Source organism: Syngnathus scovelli, chromosome 7 (genome assembly GCF_024217435.2).
Source record: "Syngnathus scovelli strain Florida chromosome 7, RoL_Ssco_1.2, whole genome shotgun sequence".
In the NCBI taxonomy this organism is placed as follows: Eukaryota; Metazoa; Chordata; class Actinopteri; order Syngnathiformes; family Syngnathidae; genus Syngnathus; species Syngnathus scovelli.
This window is the reverse complement of record NC_090853.1, coordinates 2,473,638-2,494,514: the sequence shown is the minus strand read 5'-3', so window position 1 is coordinate 2,494,514 and position 20,877 is coordinate 2,473,638. Positions and strand designations below refer to the sequence as shown.

The 20,877-nt window shown below is 41.1% G+C and overlaps 1 protein-coding gene across 4 annotated transcripts in view; it reads right to left on the bottom strand.

The window, feature by feature from the left end:
- esamb (endothelial cell adhesion molecule b) overlaps window positions 1–20,877 on the bottom strand; it is a 27,580-nt gene extending 6,703 nt beyond the window's left edge. Inside the window, exons 1-3 of one of the 4 annotated variants that reach the window (XM_049726695.2) lie at window positions 20,352–20,877; window positions 19,867–19,949; window positions 19,466–19,791 (exon numbers count right to left, since the gene is read on the bottom strand). In XM_049726695.2, the coding sequence (XP_049582652.1) occupies window positions 19,466–19,520 (55 nt within the window). In that variant the 5' untranslated portion in view covers window positions 19,521–19,791; window positions 19,867–19,949; window positions 20,352–20,877. The other 3 variants (XM_049726696.2, XM_049726693.2, XM_049726694.2) reach the window with 3 other exon arrangements.

Below are 20,877 nucleotides of genomic sequence, written 5' to 3'. Positions count from 1 at the left end.
CCAATTAAGCTAGGACTAAAAATTTCTTTTGCAAAATATCTATCAGCATCAAAAAGTCATTAAATCATTGTGAAATTTCCATCTGCACCTCCACTTCATTTCCCATTCAAATTCAGACAGACAGACAAAAAGACTCACAAGGCGCCCAGTCACCAGAACCAGACAGCTGGAGCTGGATCAAATGATCCCAGCAATCGGAGTCCGAGTGTGTCTCCAGTTTGGAATGTTGTGGGGAGGAAAAGCAACCCAGAGGGGAAAATATCCCACAAAAAAAAAAGGAAAAATAGAGAACCCAAGTCCTCGGGAAGGTTTTGACGAGCTTAGCGCTCAAGAGAGAATGGTCAATCAAGAGCGGGAGAGCGCTGTGATCCACAAACGGACAGCTTGAATGTCCACATCTGTTCAGCCAGAAACATCTTTCCCCTTCTGGCTTTTCCATGCATGTGCAGGGCAGAGGAATTAGGAGATTGGAGTTGGGTTGGGCCGAGCTGATCTGATCTGAGTGGGGATGCGCGCATTTGGACCAGTTGTTTTTGTGACCTGAAAAAAAGTTTACTTGCAGTGACTCTGTCTTTCTTTTTTTTTTTTTTTTTTTCTTGCTGCTTCTAATGGCAAAGTGACCTCTGCCTCAGTGGATGCTCCTCTTCCTTAATTTCTCAATCTGTCAAATCCCGTTGACTAATCCCCGAACAATCCCGGGCTCAATCCTCTCACCTCACGTGAGGTAAAACAGCTCAGCCGGACATGGATATGATGATATTGATATAATGCTCACACACACGCATAAACACTTTGATACTAGAGTAATCAAAAATGAACAGAGCTAATCACTTTGCTTCACATGCAATCACGACATGTCATGCTAGCTTACACCGGTCCTACTTGCTATTTGGTTGTCATGACAACATAGGATGCAGGCAAAGCTATCTATAAAGAAAAAAATAGATTTTTTTTTTTAAATAAAAGGATTAAACTAAGGTGAGGTGTTGGGAAGAAAAAAAATGCTAATATTCCTCCCATTTTTCCTTTGCTGAGGTCACCCTCAAGCATCTATTGCACGGCTGAGATTTACATCTTTCACTGCCATCATCGCCGCAGGCCATTTTCATTCTTAATGTGGCACAGCTTCGGTGTTCAGACAGAGGAATTGTCTTTTTTTTTTTTTTATTCCTTCTGTTATATTTCTTTATTTCTCTAACACTCCCCCCACCCTCCACAAATCCTGTTAGCGCTCCAATTTCATCTCCAGCTAGCGCTAACCAATAAACCGCCTTAGATCTGCTGTAACATTATGTAACAACAACAAAATTGGAGATGGGGGGGGGGGGAAGAGTTTGAGAATGAGGACGTCTGGAATGATGCAATATTTCATTTTGATTAATCAACATCATGCAATCACGACGGATGATCAGGTGGACTGTAGACTGATGATGATGATAAACGGTGGGGGGGGGGATAATACTCTTCTGTCTGCTTCATTGAGGAGGTTTAGTGTGTCATTCACTTGTTTATGAAACGAAGGAAAATCTTCGCTTAATCCACAGCCGTCTCCATCTGGGTTGAGAAGCAGACAGAGGTGTTCCGAGATGAATCCCAGCTCAAGAGGAATCGGCCAATAAACGCCGCTCGCGTATGATTCCATGAAGGCTCCGTTCAACATTGTCCTAATTTCCACTTGGCCCAAAGGCGGAGGAAGTTATGCTTAATGTCGGCTAATTGGATTCTTCTCTTTAAAGTCAATAATTGTTTAGGGCAGAGCGTTCCCAAATTTAAGAGTAAAGAGATGTAGCAGAAAAACAGAAGGAAGCTGCGACACCCGGATTGTTTCATATTACAAAAGCAAGATTGATTGAGCTTGATGAATCAAAACACATTTTCATGATTTGGGTACTTGTTTTTTCTTGAAAATATCAAATATTATAAATGGCCTACTTTTTTATTTTAAAGTTGGTGATTTAGTATTTCCATTACTAAATATCCATCTTTTTGAGTTGGGTCCAAAATGCCCTAAGCTCTCGTTCGAGCCTTATGTAATACCAATATTTGCCTACAGGGGGCAGCACATTCCTATGTTGCCATCGGAAGGGCTAATGAGGAGATAAGATCGCATCATCATTAAAACGGCATGATAAACACAGGATAGAATCTAATAAATGGCTGTAAAGTGGAGCAACAAGAGAGTGCGGCTCTTATTAGTCCCCAAAATAAAATCAAAATATGTCCTCGTATAGTGTGTGTGTCTCTCTCTGCGCGCGCGCGTGTGTGTGTATGAGATCAAGCGGAGGATAAAAAGTGCGTGGCTCAGTCAAAAGCCCCGAGGGAGCCATGTAAAGTCCTGTGTGAAGATAAAGTGATCCTCTTTAAGCGGCCCAGGTCTATCTCATGCACTAATCTCTGTTGCTTCCAAGCCTTCTCTTGCTCCTCTCATGTCAGTCCCTCTCAACAGAGCTCGAACTGAGCAAGTCTCGATCACATTCACCCCCAAAAAAATAAAATTTATTATGATTATTATAATTATTTATTTTTATTTTTATTATTATTTATTATTATTTATTTATTATTATTATTTTTATTATTATTATTATCATACCTACACAGCCAACATGGCATCCATCCATCCATCCATCCATCCATCCATCCATCCATCCATCCATCCATCCATCCATCCATCCATCCATCCATCCATCCATCCATCCATCCATCGGCATAGAGGCACAGGACTCAGGGTGACTTTAAAATTTCACTTTGACCAAATTGAAAACTCGCGACAGATTCGACAATGGAGCGAATCGGTTATTCTGTAAGATTTTGACAGACAGGAAGGATGGAAGGCAGGAATGTAGGACAACCAAATAGCCCGCTCGGTGTCAAACGGCATGTTGGACTGACCCTACAGGCTTGAAAACAGATGGCGACTCAATAATAAATATTTGGGGAAAGGCGCCTTTAAATTGGATTACATTAGTATAATCTCTGCAGCTATTTTCAACTATCTCGGGCACACTGGTTTTAATCCCTCTTAACTTTTGATTGTGTTTTAAATTGATTCTCCTCGCGCACCCACACGCATGCGTGAGGTGACACACACACACACACACAACTTGCAGCAATGCTCACACGTGCTAAAGTATATCAACAAACATAAATAGTTTTATCATCAGCTCGGGGTCAGAGCAGAAGCTCCATAAAGCGAAAATGAAAAACGATTGTTTGTTTATTGCTTTAAAGGATATTCATCATGTATCATCTTTTTTTTTTTTTTTAGAAGGACCTATCTTAATCAACAAATGTGCGCCACTGAGATTTTTTTTTTTTTTTTTTACAAATTATTGACCAATGTAAGATATTGTTAATGGCTTGCTCCCTTTTATGCTAATAAGTTAGCACACTTTCCATTTTTGAGCTCTCATGACTATTTTGTTTTGTCCCGCTTGCTTATGAATTAAAAATTTGGCTCACAAAAAAAATAAAAAAATAAATCTACACCACAGTAAATGCCTTTCATACGTTTTCAACATGCGGTGCTCCTCTGCTGCTGTTTTGGTTAGCAACTGAATCACGTTAGCAGTTTACTATCTCGTGTCCATGTGTGAACATTTCCGTCCATCACGATGGAGACAAAATGTTTATCCGTCTTAATAAATCACGAAGCACCCATCACGATAAATACGCAAGCTTTCTTGTCATAAAGCATTTACTCCGTACAACGCAAGTGCAACTATTTACACCCCAACTATTTATAGCGCGAGAACATGAAGTCATTTGAGACATTATTGCCTCCATCTTCATCACCGACGCCTCGTTATAATCACATTATGTACCCCGCCATTGAGTCCTCTTGCTTTGTCCTTCACCTTTTGTGCCGCTTTTTATTTACAAGCGTGATGATGCAGAAAGTGGCGGCATGTGACGCTTTGTGTGTGTGCCGTGTTTCTTAGCTCCTTTTGACAAGCAAACACATTTAACACAATGCCCGCAGAGCTGATGCAAACATGAAACGCAAGACAGACAAATGGGGAATGGGGGCGGTGGATGGGGGGTGGGTGGGGGGGTTCTTCTTCCAAGGGAGGGCGGGTGTGTTGGGTTTGAGGCAGAGCATGGGGAAAGTGGGCTGATGCTTTGATCACATGCAAATAGCACACACTGGGGATGTAGGTGTTTATGTATGTGGGGAAACAAAGACGGCTATTGTAGAGCAACTTTGCCGGAGTGTGCAAGTTTGGGAATCCGATGTCTTCTCGTCTGCGGTGGGCAAACTGCTTTTAAAGGTCCTCTATTATTTATGACCGTCATTTGAAAGCGATTAATCATGACAATATGACTTCATCGCTGAAAAAATTGCCAAACAAGACATTAAAAAATTTCGTAAATGGTTGTCTATTTGTATCCTGCGATTTGTTGATGACTATCTTGGGATGGAGATATGTAGATAAGTATATTTGTCAAAAAAATAGATTTCATGCTCTTCCCAGTTGTAGTTTATTGTCAAACTAGACCGAAACAAAACGCATAGATTAGCATTTCACTCTGCTAGCATAATGCTAACATCAAATAGGAGCTACGTTGCTATGCAGATTAAACACAAACAGTGCTGCAGAAAATATAACAGTATGCACTGTCACGTATTCTTTATCCTCCGTGAAGAATGATTAATATTAGTGCCGTATCGATGAGCCAAGAGGAGCTGAGACATATCAGTCTGCCTGTCATCCACCAGAAAGACTATTAAGATTGGCAATTTTAATTTCTTATTCGTCAATTAGTTTTATTCATCAGCTTTCTTACTATCCTGCGCCAATAGCAGGGCGTTACGCTACATCCAACACCAATGCTAGTAAATTTGGATGGTCAGCCAGACTCGAACGGGCGGCTGCCAGCGGCCTCTTTATCCAAGCTGTCCATCATTCCCACATTGACCTCCCTCACCAACTTTCGGGCAGGCAATGAAAGGCAATGCAGAAACTTAAATAGGCCTGCCATGTAATGTTGCGCCACAACAGAGTCCGCAACCGGCCGCCTAGGAGATCTCGATAAAGCGCGCCGCCACACCCGATGAACCGGCCACATCGCCGCCCGCGGGGTGATGCCGAGTCTTTCTTGCGTTGCCACACGTAATTAACAAGTGGAGTGATCTGATTTCAGATTTCCACTGGGACGTCATCAGAGAGAACTCACAGGATGATCTTTATAATCGGCCCATGCTGCATCAAATAATCCAACGCCTTGAAAATTGATGGCAGGGGGGGGGGGGGGGGAATGAACGAGTCGAAGCGCACACATACATCAATATTGGAATATATTTAAGGTGCTTCATTATTTTGATTTGATTTCAACGCACATCGACATGCAGCAGACCATGCTAACGTCTGAATCACAGCACGCTACATTAGCAGATCACATGACGCGTCTCAACATGTCTTTACCTTACGCGCTGAAATGAAGTGATGCATAATTAACAACAGCCATTACATAGACCGAATCAATATTTAAAATAAATATCTAATAATAGCATGTATTTAGGACATGACGGCTAGAATTCTCGCCGCATAATAAGCCAGGATAGCGAAAGCGAGACGGAGCACATGCAAAAAAAAAGTGGGTTAAAGAAATTTCAAAAAGTGGAGTCTTTAGATAGAGCACTTAAAACGACACACCCGCTAAGTTGAGAATGTGGTTATAAAATAAAAATTGAAAGTCAAATCTTCAAAGTGACTCAAGTAAAGCAGTGATGGGGCTAATCTGGATCGCACGTATGATGTGAACGACCCGCTTGAGAGTGGTTCGTTTCCCGGACATATTTGGCACAAAAGCGTCACATGTAACCTTAAATGCCGTTTGAATAAAATCAAGTGGTTATTAGTCCACCAGCTCTGCACGCCTCTTCGGCAGTTCCCCGCCATCACGCGTGACATTTAGCGGCGAGCGGGAGCGACATTCGTGCGTCAGGCGAATGGCGGCCGTGATTAATATGGAGCAGCTATTTGGTAATGCTCTCGCCTCGCTGTTGTACATTACCCGGCTAATGTGCCGCTTTATTGATCCCTGTAGGGAAAATGTTCTTTTGGCGGCGAGGTCAGGAGGAGCCGAAGCGGCCCTGCTGGCGAGGCTGCTTGAGTATTCAGCGCGGGATTGAAGAATGCTCGCTGATATCATTTCGGTGACCGCAATAATCCGGCGTCAGCGTATTTCCACCCGTAGCGGTGACATTACGTTTTTTTGGGGAGGGTTGAAAAAGTGCTTGTGGAAATCTATACGTCAACAAAGACAAGTGTCGTATTCAAATTCAGTCACAGTCCGAAGAGAACCGCAGAGTTAATCTCGGAGAGAAAGGATGATTCGACACGTGCGGCGCGATATGATTCAAGGGCATTTTAAAGGGGAATGATTCGATTCGGTTCAGTGGGATTACGATTCGATTCGTACGGCTCAGTTGGAGAGGCTGTGACGTAATGAGTTCCTTGTCATTTTACAATATGATTGAACGTGTCGGTACTGTGGCATTTCTTTCGAAAAGATAGAATGGGAACATTAGGCACACATAAAAATAAAAATTAATAAAAATTTTTTTAAAAATATGTAAAATAAAATAAAAATAATAAATAAATAAATAAATAAATAAATAAATAAATAAGGAAAATAAAAAATACAACAAAAAATACGATAAAAACTAAAATGATTTCTGGTCCGTTTTTTAATATCTTACGGAATACTTAGCAAGTAAGAAAGCTCATTTAATGTTCCTAAAAATAGCCAAATGTGATACTACATATAGATATCATTAGACATTTTCTTAAAATGGGTCCAGAAACTGTTTTGAAATACTACAAATTTTTTCTGAGACCCAAGATCGCTATCCATCAGATTGTTCTGCTTTCTCCTCAATTCCAGAGTGCAAGTAGCCATTTCGAAAGGTGCGGGAAAGATCTATTGGCCTTCTACTCCCCTGAAGCCGAAGCCCATTATACCAGGTTTAACCTGCCGAGTCAAAACAATTGCTCTGGAGCTTGTGTTGGAGACCCAAAAAAAAAAAAAAAAAAAAGTTGGGTATACCAGTCAGCTCGCACACACGCTGAGACCTCAATTTTCTTCCCCCTCAGCTCTTTTCGCCTCGTGCCACGTCTTGTGGTAACAGCTCTCACTCAATGCGAACCGGCTGCCAGAAACAGAGGAGACGTCTCGCCTGCTTCAAATTGGGTCATTGGTAAAAAAAAAAAAAAAAAAGACGCTGCCCTAAAGACACTGTTATCCAGCAAGATGGCAGCTCACCTGATCAAGGAAATTGGGTCGCTTGCACCAAGGGGAGAGGGGAGGGGGGGGCAACGTGAGTGACAGCCAAGAGACCTTCGACATGCAATTTCAAGAGAAGCTAAATATTCTCCGCTCTTGAATTCATCACAATTGACAAACTGGTCGAACTTTGTTTCTACCAAAGTTCAGTTTCCACAGTGAAGGCTCCCAAAGGATCCATGAGAGAGCAAGTGACCATGCTGGCATTTATTTACGTGATACATGCGACACTCTCCCATCCCGGGGTAGTCCAGTCAGAGCTCCGTTCCCTGATGGAGGATGACACAAGAAGTTGATCTGTAAAAAAATGACGCTCGGGGCGCGCTTGTGTGCCATCAGGACGGTTGTCTAAGGAGAGCTGAGCCAGGACTGCTAAGCCACAACGCGCAACCTGATTTGAGCCGACCCCCCAAAAAAACAACTAAGTCTGTTTTTTGTAGGAAAATAGGTTGAGCGTAGACTCGAGGATTGTAGACTAGCGTCTTGACAGAGCGATGCATGAGAAGCTGTCTCGTCCGCTAACGTCATCCGCTAGCTGGCCGCGGGCTTGAGTTCTCACCCTTCTCTTATATGTTTCACGCAGAAAATGACTGTCACAACCATCGTGCCAACAGACGCACGGAGAAGTCCGACGACAATGACGATGATGATGGTCCCGGGCCAATTTTTAATTAGTGTCTTCCTTGGTGTGAAAATGCAGTTTTACAAATGAGTGTAGCGAACTACCAAATGTGTGAAATGACGCATGGGGGGGCAACAGCAGAGATGTTAAATCCATGCGACATTATTGACAACACATACTTGACGGTGAGAGTCTAAATTCCAGCTCAGGTTACAACTGATGAAGATTCCAAGGTTCTTTGCATCCTGCTGCTCTTAAAAAAGTTATAAGCCATTCTCCAGCTGCTACAAAACTAAGGCCAGAAAAGCTCAAATAGTTTGTAATCAGAACTTAAAACCACACCACGATTCAACGGACAACATAACTCAGGTTTAGAATGCGACCTCCTTCCTGGAATCACAACCGGCACACCGTAAAGTGTCGACACAGCTAATCAGATCATTTCAAGGCTTCTCAGAGCACGGCTGGCGTGTGGCTCGCCTGCCACCCAATTACGGAGGCCCCGTCAAGCGTTGGAAAGGTGCGAGGAGCTCAATCAACATGGATTATTTTCAAAAGTGAAAGCATTCGATGGCACCCACACGCCTGACATGATCGATGGGCTGGCAGAAGCTCTTAAGGCCTCTCAAGGGTCCGCTTTACGAATGCATTTAAACACACGGCTCGCCTTCAGAATGGGGATTAAGACCCGCCGACTCCCCCGAGGCCGAACAAGTGGCATCTCCGGGTAATGATCGAAGACACATGAAAGAGGTTTTATTCTGTTTGTTTTTTTTGTGTAATCCTCTTGAGCTACTTTTCTCGGCTCCAATAAGTTGATAAAAATCTGGCACCTTAATGGCAACAGATTTGGCGTTTAATCTGTTGGGGTGTAGAAATTCAGTCAATGCTTCAATCTGGTTAGTGGCCATGTGGGGTAAGTCTCATTTGTTTTGATTGTAAAAACACTTATCTGGGTGGGCTTGTGACTAACCCTCAAAACATTATATAATTAATCTATAACTGACCGGAACAAATGAGACCAGCCGTAATGTGGATGTTGACCTATTTCTCAACAAGGATTTTTGATGTCGCTTATAGACCCTTCCACTCATAATCTCATTTACATATTTCAGAGTCTTAGCAGAAAGTCTCAGCCGACATTACATCAGTTACTGCCAAAATGTTTATCACCCCAAAACAAGAAAAACAAACATGGGGGAGCTGCCAAAAAGCAGTTTGGTGCTAGCTAACTAACAAGCTAGCTAGTTAAATTGCTAGGTATCTCATTAAGTATCTAAATCCACTAACATCAGACCCTTAACATTAAAATATGAATATATATATATTATTTTAAGTGCTAGCCAAAATCAGATATACCGCTACACCAAAAATACATCAGCCAGTTATTCAATCCCAGTTTCAAAATTAGCATCACAACACCGACGGCTAAATCGAACCACCTGAGCGCTAAAAGTGTCTGTCCAAATATTCAAAACCATTACCTGGACTCAAATGCAATTGTCTTCAATTGCAACTTTAACTGCTAATCACAAATGGAACATATTGAGTGCATCAAAGCTGAGGGGAATGGCCAGATTTGCTCCAGCACGACACGGTATGACCCAGAGCGTTTCAATACGCATTAAATTGCCTTTCCTAAAGCCGTGATTGTGTTAAGATCTTTGCAGCCAGTTGGCAGTAAAGGGGTTAAGCCTTTAATTCAGCCACAATTCCACAGAGCATTGATTAGTGGAGATGGATGAAGCCACTGATGGAGGGGAAAGTCTTTCTTTTTTCCGTCTTCATACGTTGTTGTTGTTGTGGAGGAGGAGGCATTTATAGATCGAAACGTAAACGTGTCTGTAAACCTAATTGTTTTTCTCAAATTAAATGAATTAGTGCTGTTTTCCGGAAAAAAACTACCCGGCTGACGGGTTTACGGCCTCTCGGTCATAATCAGAGACGGAAATCTTGAGACCTGGTCTCGAGCGAAATGGTCTGTTTCCAAGGCCGGGTCACTAAGATGCTTCTTCACGGTTTAATCTCATTATCAGCGCAAGCTGGCTTTGGCAGGCGAAGGGAGGGCGGACAAGACAACGTCATAACACGACCGTGGTTCTTTGACATGGGGAGGCTGGGAGCTCATCTATTGTGGCAGGAACAAGACTGCCACTGTGCACCGAGTGGGAAAGATATGATAGAGTGCAAGTATTGCGTCATAATAATAGTGCCTGGACCGATTGGGTACGATATTTGAAATAGAGTAGAAGGTGGAAAAGTTGAACATCGATTAAAACTTTCAAGAAAAATATCCATGAATTCATTTTCTATAGCAAAGCTTACTTTCCAGAAGCGTAAACTGTAAATATTAATATTATATAATAATATATATTAGTTATTTGGCATTTTTCAGACTAAACCGAGTCACATTCCAAACATTTGCCTCTAATAAAAATTATGCGCGGTCAGTAATGAACGATCGATTAAAACTTTCAAGAAAAATATCCATGAATTCATTTTCTATAGCAAAGCTTACTTTCCAGAAGCGTAACTGTAAATATTAATATAATATAATATATAATACTTATTTGGCATTTTTCAGACTAAACCGAGTCACATTCCAAACATTTGCCTCTAATAAAAATCATGCGCGGTCAGTAATGAACGATCGATTAAAACTTTCAAGAAAAATAGCCATGAATTCATTTTCTATAGCAAAGCTTACTTTCCAGAAGCGTAACTGTAAATATTAATATAATATAATATATAATACTTATTTGGCATTTTTCAGACTAAACCGAGTCACATTCCAAACATTTGCCTCTAATAAAAATCATGTGCGGTCAGTAATGAACGATCTTAATTGAATCAAGGACAACACACTAATGAGTCAAGCCAAACTGCATATTAAAAAACTCATGTCTGTTCATTTGCCACAAACAAGAAGGATTTTTTTTTTTATTTTATCAAGTGCTCAAAAAAGATAGCAACGTCTGTAGCATGTTTCTTTCCCAAAGATGCGTCACCAAAATATACGCCGATGTTTTTACGTCTTTCTCATTTGACAAGCTTGTTCTCTCATTTGAAGCCACTCGCCTGACATTGGGCTGATTGGAAGAAGATTAAAGGCATGACACTCATCTCCGCTGCGGGATTTGACTCAAAAGTGTCTCCGTGTTGGTCTTCGTTTGGATAATTAGCCTGCGTGACAGCCAACAGATGAATAATGAAAGACATTTAAATCCTGCTAAAGCCACACAAATGTTCTGATCACTTACAACTCGCAAGATCATCGAAATATTTTTTAATATGGGGTAATGACACATTTCTGGAGTTTCACGATGTTGCCTTGTTTTCACTTTGAAGCTCTTATTTGACTTTCTGTTGAAGTTTCTTCTTTTTTTTTTAACAAAATAATTCATTTTTCGGACTGCTTAGGGTTGTAGACAAAAACAACATTTTAGGTTTGAATTAATGCCTGATTTTAGGGTAAAACGATTTTGGAAAAATAATGTAATTGCATTTTTTTTCCCATTATTATATCATATATTTATAAACACACCTGCAGCTTCTGATTCTACCTTGGACATGTTTATGCATTCGCAGATGCTTCCTGGCACCAAAGAAGACAACTGTTGGCTTTACATCAGTGCAACCAGCCAGTTCGTGTCATCTCCTCTGACTTCTGCCATCTCATTTTATTTTTTAACCAAAAGACTCACTGGTCTCGGATGAGCCAATTAAACCTGGCGCACCATTTTCACTACCAACGTGCACCTGCTTATGTGCACCATGAAGCTATTGCTTGTTAGCATTAAGCTAGCAGAGTGAATTCAGCTACATGTAGTTGTCTTTTATTTATGTTTTCTTTGCTTCAGTTTGACGTACTAAAAAATAGCGCAGGGGCTAATGTTTCGAGAACTGTTCACCATTTAATTGTGGCTGCTTATTGTGTCAAAGCAAAAATAAATTTCAAATTGAGTCACTCATATGACAATCGGACCGCTTTGATGATGGCAAGCAGAGAAATTACCTCATTTGATGGCTGATTTAATACCATGTGCAAGTTGACGATTTAGAGCTGAACATCAGAAATGATGTCTGCGGCAGGTACCATGGTTACGTTTTTTTTTTTTTTTTTTAAACCATGTTTGAGCGGCTCTTCAAGAATAGACACAGCTGTGTTCGCCACAGCAATTTAGATGACCACATGAAGATACCGGCAAACCCCGGGCTGGAAATAGAAATGAGCAAAAGAAAATATTGTATGTTCCGATTGAGTGTTATATTTTGGTGAGGCTTTAGGGTTTCAAGACAAACCTGGATTTTTTAGAAATTAAATCTTGGTTGACTGGTTTTGGGTGACATGTCTGAGTTAAGGTTTCAAATTAGGGTTTTAAGAATCAGACTTTAAAGTGGCATGATTTTGGGATTGGGTCAGGTGAGAGAAATAAGCAGCGACGGAGGGAAAATTCTCGGCACAGTTAATCTGGTTTGGGTGAAATAAAAATGGATCAAATGATAATTAAAATAATCTTCATACCGTGGTGGAACTAATCTCATTCTAATGGTAGAATCACTGATGTGGACACGCGGATTAGCTTTATTGGAGTGTGTTAGGGAATTTTTATTGGGACTAACGTTGTTATCAGTACCGCTAATCGCATCCATGACTTTTTCCGAACATTTTTTGCTGCTTGAACCATTTTCGACATTAGCAGAAAAACAATGCCATTAAACTTAAAAGTAAAAAAAATGAAGAAATTGAAAAATGCTGGTCCTCTTTCATTCCTGTTCTTTATTCCCAATGTGCTTCCTTGTTAAACGAATTAAAAGCGTTTGTCGTTATCACCCACCCGAGGTTAGAATCGTGACCCTGAACTTGCTGAAAAGACGTTTTTAATCTATTCCACAGCCAAGTTTCGCTACCGTTAGGGTGAAGCACTACGGACGCTCATTGATTTTCTTTCTATTCTTTGCTAACGGGACAATAAAGACGCAGCCCCGTAATTGATCCGCCTGTCCACCGTACGGGTCCGATATAACGACGTCGCCGAGGAGACATCTTTCTTATCAAACGTGGCGGTGGTCGCGCACTAATGGCATGCGGGGACGCTAGCAGGCGGGAGTGTCACGTCAAGCGGCGGTCTGGTCATTACTCGGGCCCGCCTTCAAGTCGCAGTCATCCCAACGAGCCAATTATTCTTGCCTTTGACAGATAACTGAACATACAAAAACACTCTCATTCCTTTTCTTAGCAGCATTGACAGGCCAAAGGTATTCATTCGGAAGGCAATTTGCTTCAAAGCCAGGGGGACCAAAACAAAACCAAAAATCCTCCATATGACTTTTAAAGGACAACAGCTAACACGCTAACACGACAACCTTGTTGTTAATACTGTTTTAAATGGAATTTTTTTTTTGATATTTTACAACACAGTATTAGCTTCCACTTGAATATAAATGAATAAAACCCAAACTAAAACAATTATAGCATGAAAAAGAAGCTAACAAAAACTAGCACTAATTTGACACACCAACAGCTAACACACAAGGTTGTTATTAATACTTTTTTAAATTGTATTTTTGTTGATATTTCACAACACAATACTTATTGTGACTTTTTCCACTTGAATAAAAAACAAAAACGAATCAACCCTAAACTAAAACAATTACGGCATTAAAAATAAAAAAGCTAACAAAAACTAGCAAACTCTGAAAACTAATTAGCTAACAGCTAACACGCTAACGACAACCTTGTTGTTAATACTGTTTTACATGGAAATTTTTGTGGATATTTGACAAAACTTAGTGTCTTTTTTAGCTTCCACTTGAATAAAACCCAAACCAAAACAATTATAGCATGAAAAAAAAGCTAACAAAAACTAGCACTAATTTGACACACCACCATCTAACACACAAGGTTGTTGTTAATACTTTTTTTAATTGTATTTTTGTTGATATTTTATGACACAATACTTATTGTGACTTTTTCCACTTGAAGAAAAAACAAAAACTAATCAACCCTAAACTAAAACAATTACGGCATTAAAAATAAAAAAGCTAACAAAAACTAGCACTCAGAAAACTAATTTGCCACACAAGCTAGCCTTCCTTGTCGGAAGACTTTTCCAATAAATGAGTGACCCCGGGGACCTTCATTGGCCTTCACGTGAACGTGCCCGGAGCTCGGAACACCGGGTTACACCTGGAGCCAGATGACGGCATTAATCTGGCCACGCTGTCCCTCCCCTGCCATCTGGTGAAAGGCGGAACCTGCCTCTCACCCCTCAATGAATACTAATCTCAGCTTTCTCCTCCACGAGAGAAATAAGAGGACGATTCCAGAGGCACGGAAGCAGCGATTTGCCCATCATCTGACATTTTGAAAGTAACCTAGCTAGGAGGGGAGAGGAGAAAAATCCCGAAATTGCTCAACTATAACAGCCAATAATCTTTCCGCACTCCCCTCAGATGGCCCATTTTCCTTTCCGACATAAAAAAATCTTTCTCTCCATACCAGCGTTTCATTTCCCCTAGAAAATACTTTTTCCTCAACGGGATAAAAGACAAACAAGTTCACATCAAAGACTTACTGGTGTCATCTTTTTTGAAATCATTTAAAATAATAATAATAATAAAGGAAAAAATATTCTGCCTGTCTCAGCAAGTGTGGACGCGAATCTTTTCCTTCATATAAAAGAGAATAATTGGGATGAAACCGAGACTTTGGCAGGTTTCCTCTGGCGCTGTCAGGATATTCCGAGATGGAGCTTCAAAACACGCGTGACTAAAAGGTCAAACAACTTTGAAAGTGAGCATTCAAAAGTCTTCACGAGTGATCGTAATAGGTGCACCTGGTTCGGATCATCACGACCCACACCCGGTGTGGGAGGAGGATGATGATTCACTTGGTGAGATAAATCATTTATAGGCCACAATCAGCAGGGACACCTCCGGCGGCATTACACACGCCTCAGGTCCTCCCCCCCCTGCGAAGGAGACGAGGAGGCAAAACGAGGTAGAACGTCTCATCTCCTTCGGGCGTCCGACTGGGGTGACCAGCGGCGGCCGCATCGTTAGTCACACGAAGATGTGAACAACTGGTGAGCCAGCTCACAACTGATTCATCTAAGCCGCACACATTAAAAAAAAAAAAAGACTTTACATGTCAGCGAGCAAGTGGGAGTAAAAAAGACGCTGACTGTCACGGAGAATGTGGTCGGGAGCTTTTTACTAATAATTGCCAATTACTCTCTGTGTGAGGGTGGTAGGAAATAAGAGAACACAATTGTTTGAGTAAAATACATCAAATTCAAAGAGTGCATGTTTCAGCAGTTTTTAACCTGTCCAACAGTTTCATCATTTTACAACAGACCTCCAATAGCGTAAAGCCACATCATTAGGTACACCTGTGAGCAAACAGGCATGCCAAAAATCATCAAATCAGAATACGGCGATGAAATGAGGTGACCAAAATATTAGCTAATAGCGCCCGGTGCCGCGTGGTGATTTTGCAGGTAAACGAAAACACGCCGGACGGTTGCCAATGGAGTGCATTAGAGCTCCTTCCACTTTACATTAGTCGGACAATCAATTGGCTTATTCGGAGCAGCTTACGAGTGGAGCAAATGGATTTGTGCCAGGAGAGCAAACAACACAAGAATAATGTTAATGAACTGTAATGCATTCTTTACATCATCATGATGTTCTGGAACCTGAGAGATTTTTCCTCAACCGGATCTCTTAAATGTTTAATTTGCCAAATACATAATAATAAATAAAGCGATTTCATAGGAGCGTCATAGAAAATAGGATTATAGGCCATTTTGTTATTGTTAGTGAACGAACACATACATTTAATGTAAGTTCCCTCAGGAAAGGAAAGTGATGCCTCGGCTCCTTCGTATTTGCGCTTTGGTGGCCCCGGCGCTCGCTAAAAGATTCTTTTGGCTGATTAGCATTGTAGGCCAGTTAGATAACGTGTGGGCCGTGGATGGCAAAATGGCTAATGCGGGTGTACTGTAGCGAACATCAAAGCGAGCGATTCGCCAGCGCAAAATGCTGATTGGTGTGTGAATATAATGACGCTTGGAAGTCACGTTCGCCTTCGAGTCGGCGGCGGTTGGATGGATGGATGGGGGGGTGAATGAATGAACAACCTAATGGGCATCGAATCCGATGTTTACGGCCAAAATGTAATCGTATTATATTTGTAAGCACGGAGCAGAAGCGAGCCAGCAGACTGTGACAAAGAATTTTTTTTTTTCCCGCCCCATCTCCTCAAATGCCGTTTAAGAGACAAGCTGTGCCGCGTCACTGCTAATATCCATCACCATGCTAGTCTTGACCACCTTCTTAAAGTCACATGATCACGAAGAAACACCTGTCGGCTTCCACACGCACTGAGCTCGGCTTAAGTTTCTCACGTTTTGCTGACGTCGCAATAATAAAATTGAACTGGTTGAAGTCCAAATTGTACGACTTGCGAGGCTAGCAACTAATCTGGCCTAGTTTTCGAAAGTTGGAGAGTTATTTGCATTTCCTGCCTGTAATCAGCATCTCGAACCTCGGCGGGGGTCTATGGGTGTGTGTGTGTGTGTGTGTGTGTGTGTGTGTGTGTGTGTGTGTGTGTGTAGTCAATTAGACAGCCTTGGGAAACACCCACACTAAGGTATGTGTCAGCCTAACAAATGCAGCCATGCATGGTGTCGAGGTGGTACTGCTGGTGTGTGTGTGTGAGTGTGTGTGTGTGTGTGTGTGAGTGTGTGTGTGTGTGGGGGGTAATTTACCAAAATGGACTCGGCTCAGTAAAGTGACAGTGAAGATGTACAGCGCGGCACTATCGTCTCCACACGAGATTGTGTCACTGACAGAGAAGAATAATGGGCATCGTGTTGCATTTAAATGTCACTTACTTCGAGCTTTTAGATTCCAGAGATGGATACAGGTTGCCGGTAAAAAACGATAAAATCCCCCACATGACCTATTGACCTCTATGATCACATAAAACATGCTTGTAAATGTTTTAAAGAACTGTATTCGTTGTTAGTGTTCTAAAACTGTGATGAATGCTAACCGTTAGCATGTCAATGGTGTTTGCCATTATGTTTAGCTAGCTGGTCTTTTTTTTAAGGCTTTAAGTTTGGTTGGTTGAAAAACATGAGTCATTTTCTTTGTTTTATTTAGTTTGACAGTAAACTTGGCTAAAAATTTAGCGAAACCAATTTTTAAATTTTTTTGTACCTTAAGACCTTTTCTATTCCCTCTGATGGGAAAACGGTTTGTTTCCACACTGGCCTAATTTCTACTTCAGCTAATGAAGCCCTACATGATAAAATGAGATGACCCTCAGAGCTCAATGTCGATGGGATGCGGTTCCACCACCAGGCGGGCAAACACGAGGTCCACGCCACACGTCTTGAAAAAGAACCGTTTCACTACGAGGCGTTAATTTGCAAACCGAGCTAACGCTACATTCCGACTGCAAGCTCGAGTCACCTTGGCACCGTCCTCAGCACACTTTGAGAGATCAGTCATGTGACATAGCTGGCATATACTCAAACATATAGGCGTTAATGGTTATAAAGAAACTGCGCCCTGATTCGAGTCCATCATCAGAGCAGAGGGTTCGCCGAGATTGCACAGTTTTTGTTTCTGCTTTTAGCGTCTGTGACAACAAAATATGTTTCGACTATTTGCGCAATACTGATTCCTATCTAAACGTTCATTTAAAGAGGAAGTTAAATATTTTCTTATTCATTAATATTGATTCATATTGTCTTTGTGGAATATGAATCAAGGAGCCAGATCCGGATGTTTTTATTTGACCCCCAGAGGGCGGCCATTTTGCTACTTGTTGTCAACTGAAAATGACATCACAGTGCCAAACAGCTGAGCCGTGATTGGTCGAGAGTACTGACTTTGACTAGTGGGAGCACAAATATTGTTCAGAAACTTTTTGACTTGACTTCAAGTTTAAAAAAAAAAACTTCACTCCGACATAACATTTATGAGAGTGCCACACGACTTTTTTTTTTTGTCCGTGTCCCAATACTTATGGACGTGACCTCTCCGTACATCCAATGAAGGCGGTGTTGACGCTTGACTAAATCCAAATATTCACCAAAAATGCAAAACGAAAAATGACGCAGTGCTCAGTTGACTCACACAAGTTTGAGGAGCCTTCGGGGCTTCTCCGACGAGCATCTGAATTATACACAGTATGAGCCGCTTTGGACAAATTAATCATATTTAATGCGTGCAAACGTTTGCGTACGCTTGGTGACGCAATTATCACTTTGGTCTACTAAATAACAACTTTTAAAGCAGCCGCTATTAACACGGAGGTTAGGCAGGACCTCATCAGTGCAGTCATTGTCTGCCAAATAAATAAATCATCACGTGAGCATGTCTGCTTCTATTTTTTCCAGGTAAATCTCTGCTTTTATGTCATTCCCCAGCTCACCGGGGACGATAAAGCAACATCGTCGTCGTCGGAATTCATTTTTGGAGCGTTCAAGCGTGCCGAGACAACATTATGCCCTCTTAAGATGAAGAAGTGCTTCTCTGCTATGTGCTTAAAAGCAGCCCCCCCATCCTCGCCCCCTCCCTGCCTGGTTCAAAACACAGGCGACACAACCACAGTGGAATTGAAAGCTAAAGATACAAAAAAAAAAGACATTTTATGACTTGTCGGCACGCTCGTTCTTGCATTTGACTTTCCGAAACATGGAAGTAAGTGAAGCTTTAACCTTGAAGAGAAAGTCAAGTTCTCCGTTTGAACACAAATACATGCATACCATATATTCAATCGTCTGGTTAGAAGGGGAAAAATCCATGTTTTAATTTAAACGGCTTCAATACTTGATCATTTAACCTCTAATAACTTTTTTTGGACACCATAAAGGCTCCCCTTTGGCCCAAAAAATGAGTCTTTTTTTTTTTTTTAATATATAACTTAAACTTTTTAATATTTATGTAAATATGTCAAATCAATTGTGCTAATTTATTATATTTATTTTCAAGTAAATTTGTGAGAATTATATTGTAGATTAAATTTTCAGATTGCAATTCATGTAAATTTGAAGCATTTCATGAACTATATTGTGCTTTTTTATGCAAATTTGTAAAGTTAAATGGTAAATTCAGAGTACATTTTGAGCAAAAGTGTATGTACTCTATAAATTGACGATTCCGACAAGAGGGTGCACGAAATAAAATCATGTGGATCCAGGTATATTTTAAAAATAGATTAAAATCGACTTAAAAACTGTATCTGGATCCAGATATATTTTGTGCAACCACTTGACGTAATAAAATGTTGTAAATTCAACACACTTATCAATTATTAGCATTACGCAGATTTTTTTTTAAATGAAGTTCGAATGAAGTGTATTTTGTGATTTTAAGTAAAGTTGCAAAATTAGATTGCACATAGTAAAAGTGAGCTCATTAAAGACGTGATTTTGAATAGCGGAATGACTTCATAGCAACCGTTTGACCTTGGGGTCAACCACAGTTTACATGCAAAGCAAACAAGAAGCCTTTTTTCCTCTTAATTGATCATCTTACCTTGAACAATCCACCAGATGACGATCAAGGCTCGCAGTCTTAAGTTTGTCTCCATGGCGCCATGCACATCCAGCAGGCATGCAGGAGCCTCTTCAAACTTGTCCAGCACACCTCACACACCTTCTACTCGCTCGTTCAGGTAACTCCACAAGAAGCCACGACGGGAGCGACGCGCGTCGTGCAAATGGAATCTTTGCTTCATGTTCCCATCCAACTCAATCACGGCGGACATGGCACGCTGCTTCCTTCCGCCGGGGACGACAAGCTCCGCAGCCTGTTCCGCTTTCGAGTTGCTCCTCGTTCACCTTCAACTGAGCTGTCGTGTACTACGAACACCAGAACAAGTGCAGCTTAGCCAAGCAGAACGTGAGAGAGTGCGCGCGTGTAACCCTCCTTCTCACCTGACTGACTAGCTCTCTAGCACCTCCTGCCGTGCATCACAGTTATCGCAGCTCAGCAAGCGTTAAGAAAGTTTTGTTATACCCTTTAAGACAACAGCAAGTTTTAATCATTTAATATGTCCATAAACTGATTAAAAATATAGTCTATTTTATCAAATTTATTGGTCCTGTTAAATCGTCTTCCTTGTTTATCGTCATTGCGTGAAAATAGAATCGTGTAGAAGTTTTTTGTGAGTGCCATTTTATGTTGCTACATGGAAATTATAATGCACCTGACTGGTCCAATCCCAAAAACAACCAGGTATAAAATGTGTGTTTCTTTTTGGAACAGTCTCTTTCAATTAATAATTGATTGCTTGTATAAAGTTAGCTTAAGCTACCTGGAGAAAAATAGACGTCTGCTTTTTTAGAATTTAGCTCATAAATCCAGCAAGATGTGTTGTTATCTGAAGATAAACTCAGATATGTTTGTGCGTTGTGCTCACCTGAATGTATCCATTGTCAAAGTTGGCAATATCTGCGATGGGAGTCCTCTCCTCAAGGCCTTTTTTTAAAATGAGTTTCCTCCTTGTTGATCTTTGTGGCTTTCACGGTAACAATGAACAATACTTGCAGGTGGACATGGTGGTGTTGATCTTGTCTGCCATCTAGCGGACATTACTTGTAACAACACATTGAATGTCTCCTGGTGACGCATTTGACAGATCCTTGACAAAACGGGGCATTTAAAAGTTCAACATTTAGACGGGTCGTTTTTTCCCTTCTGTCATCACAAGTTGATGTTTACCTTATCACGTTTTCCTTTCGCATTGCCTCATTTTTCTCCTTTAATAGCATATTCCAAGCACGTCGAGAGTATTTCAGTGAAATCGGCTGTGACAGTTTACTGCTATCTTCCATTTACTGCTAATCTCAGGCTGCCAGTTAGCCTCGAGAAGTCAGTTAAACGGAGCAATAGTGGTGTCATGTTTTCAAAAGCTTTCATGTGGACAGATGATCTAGAAATAATCC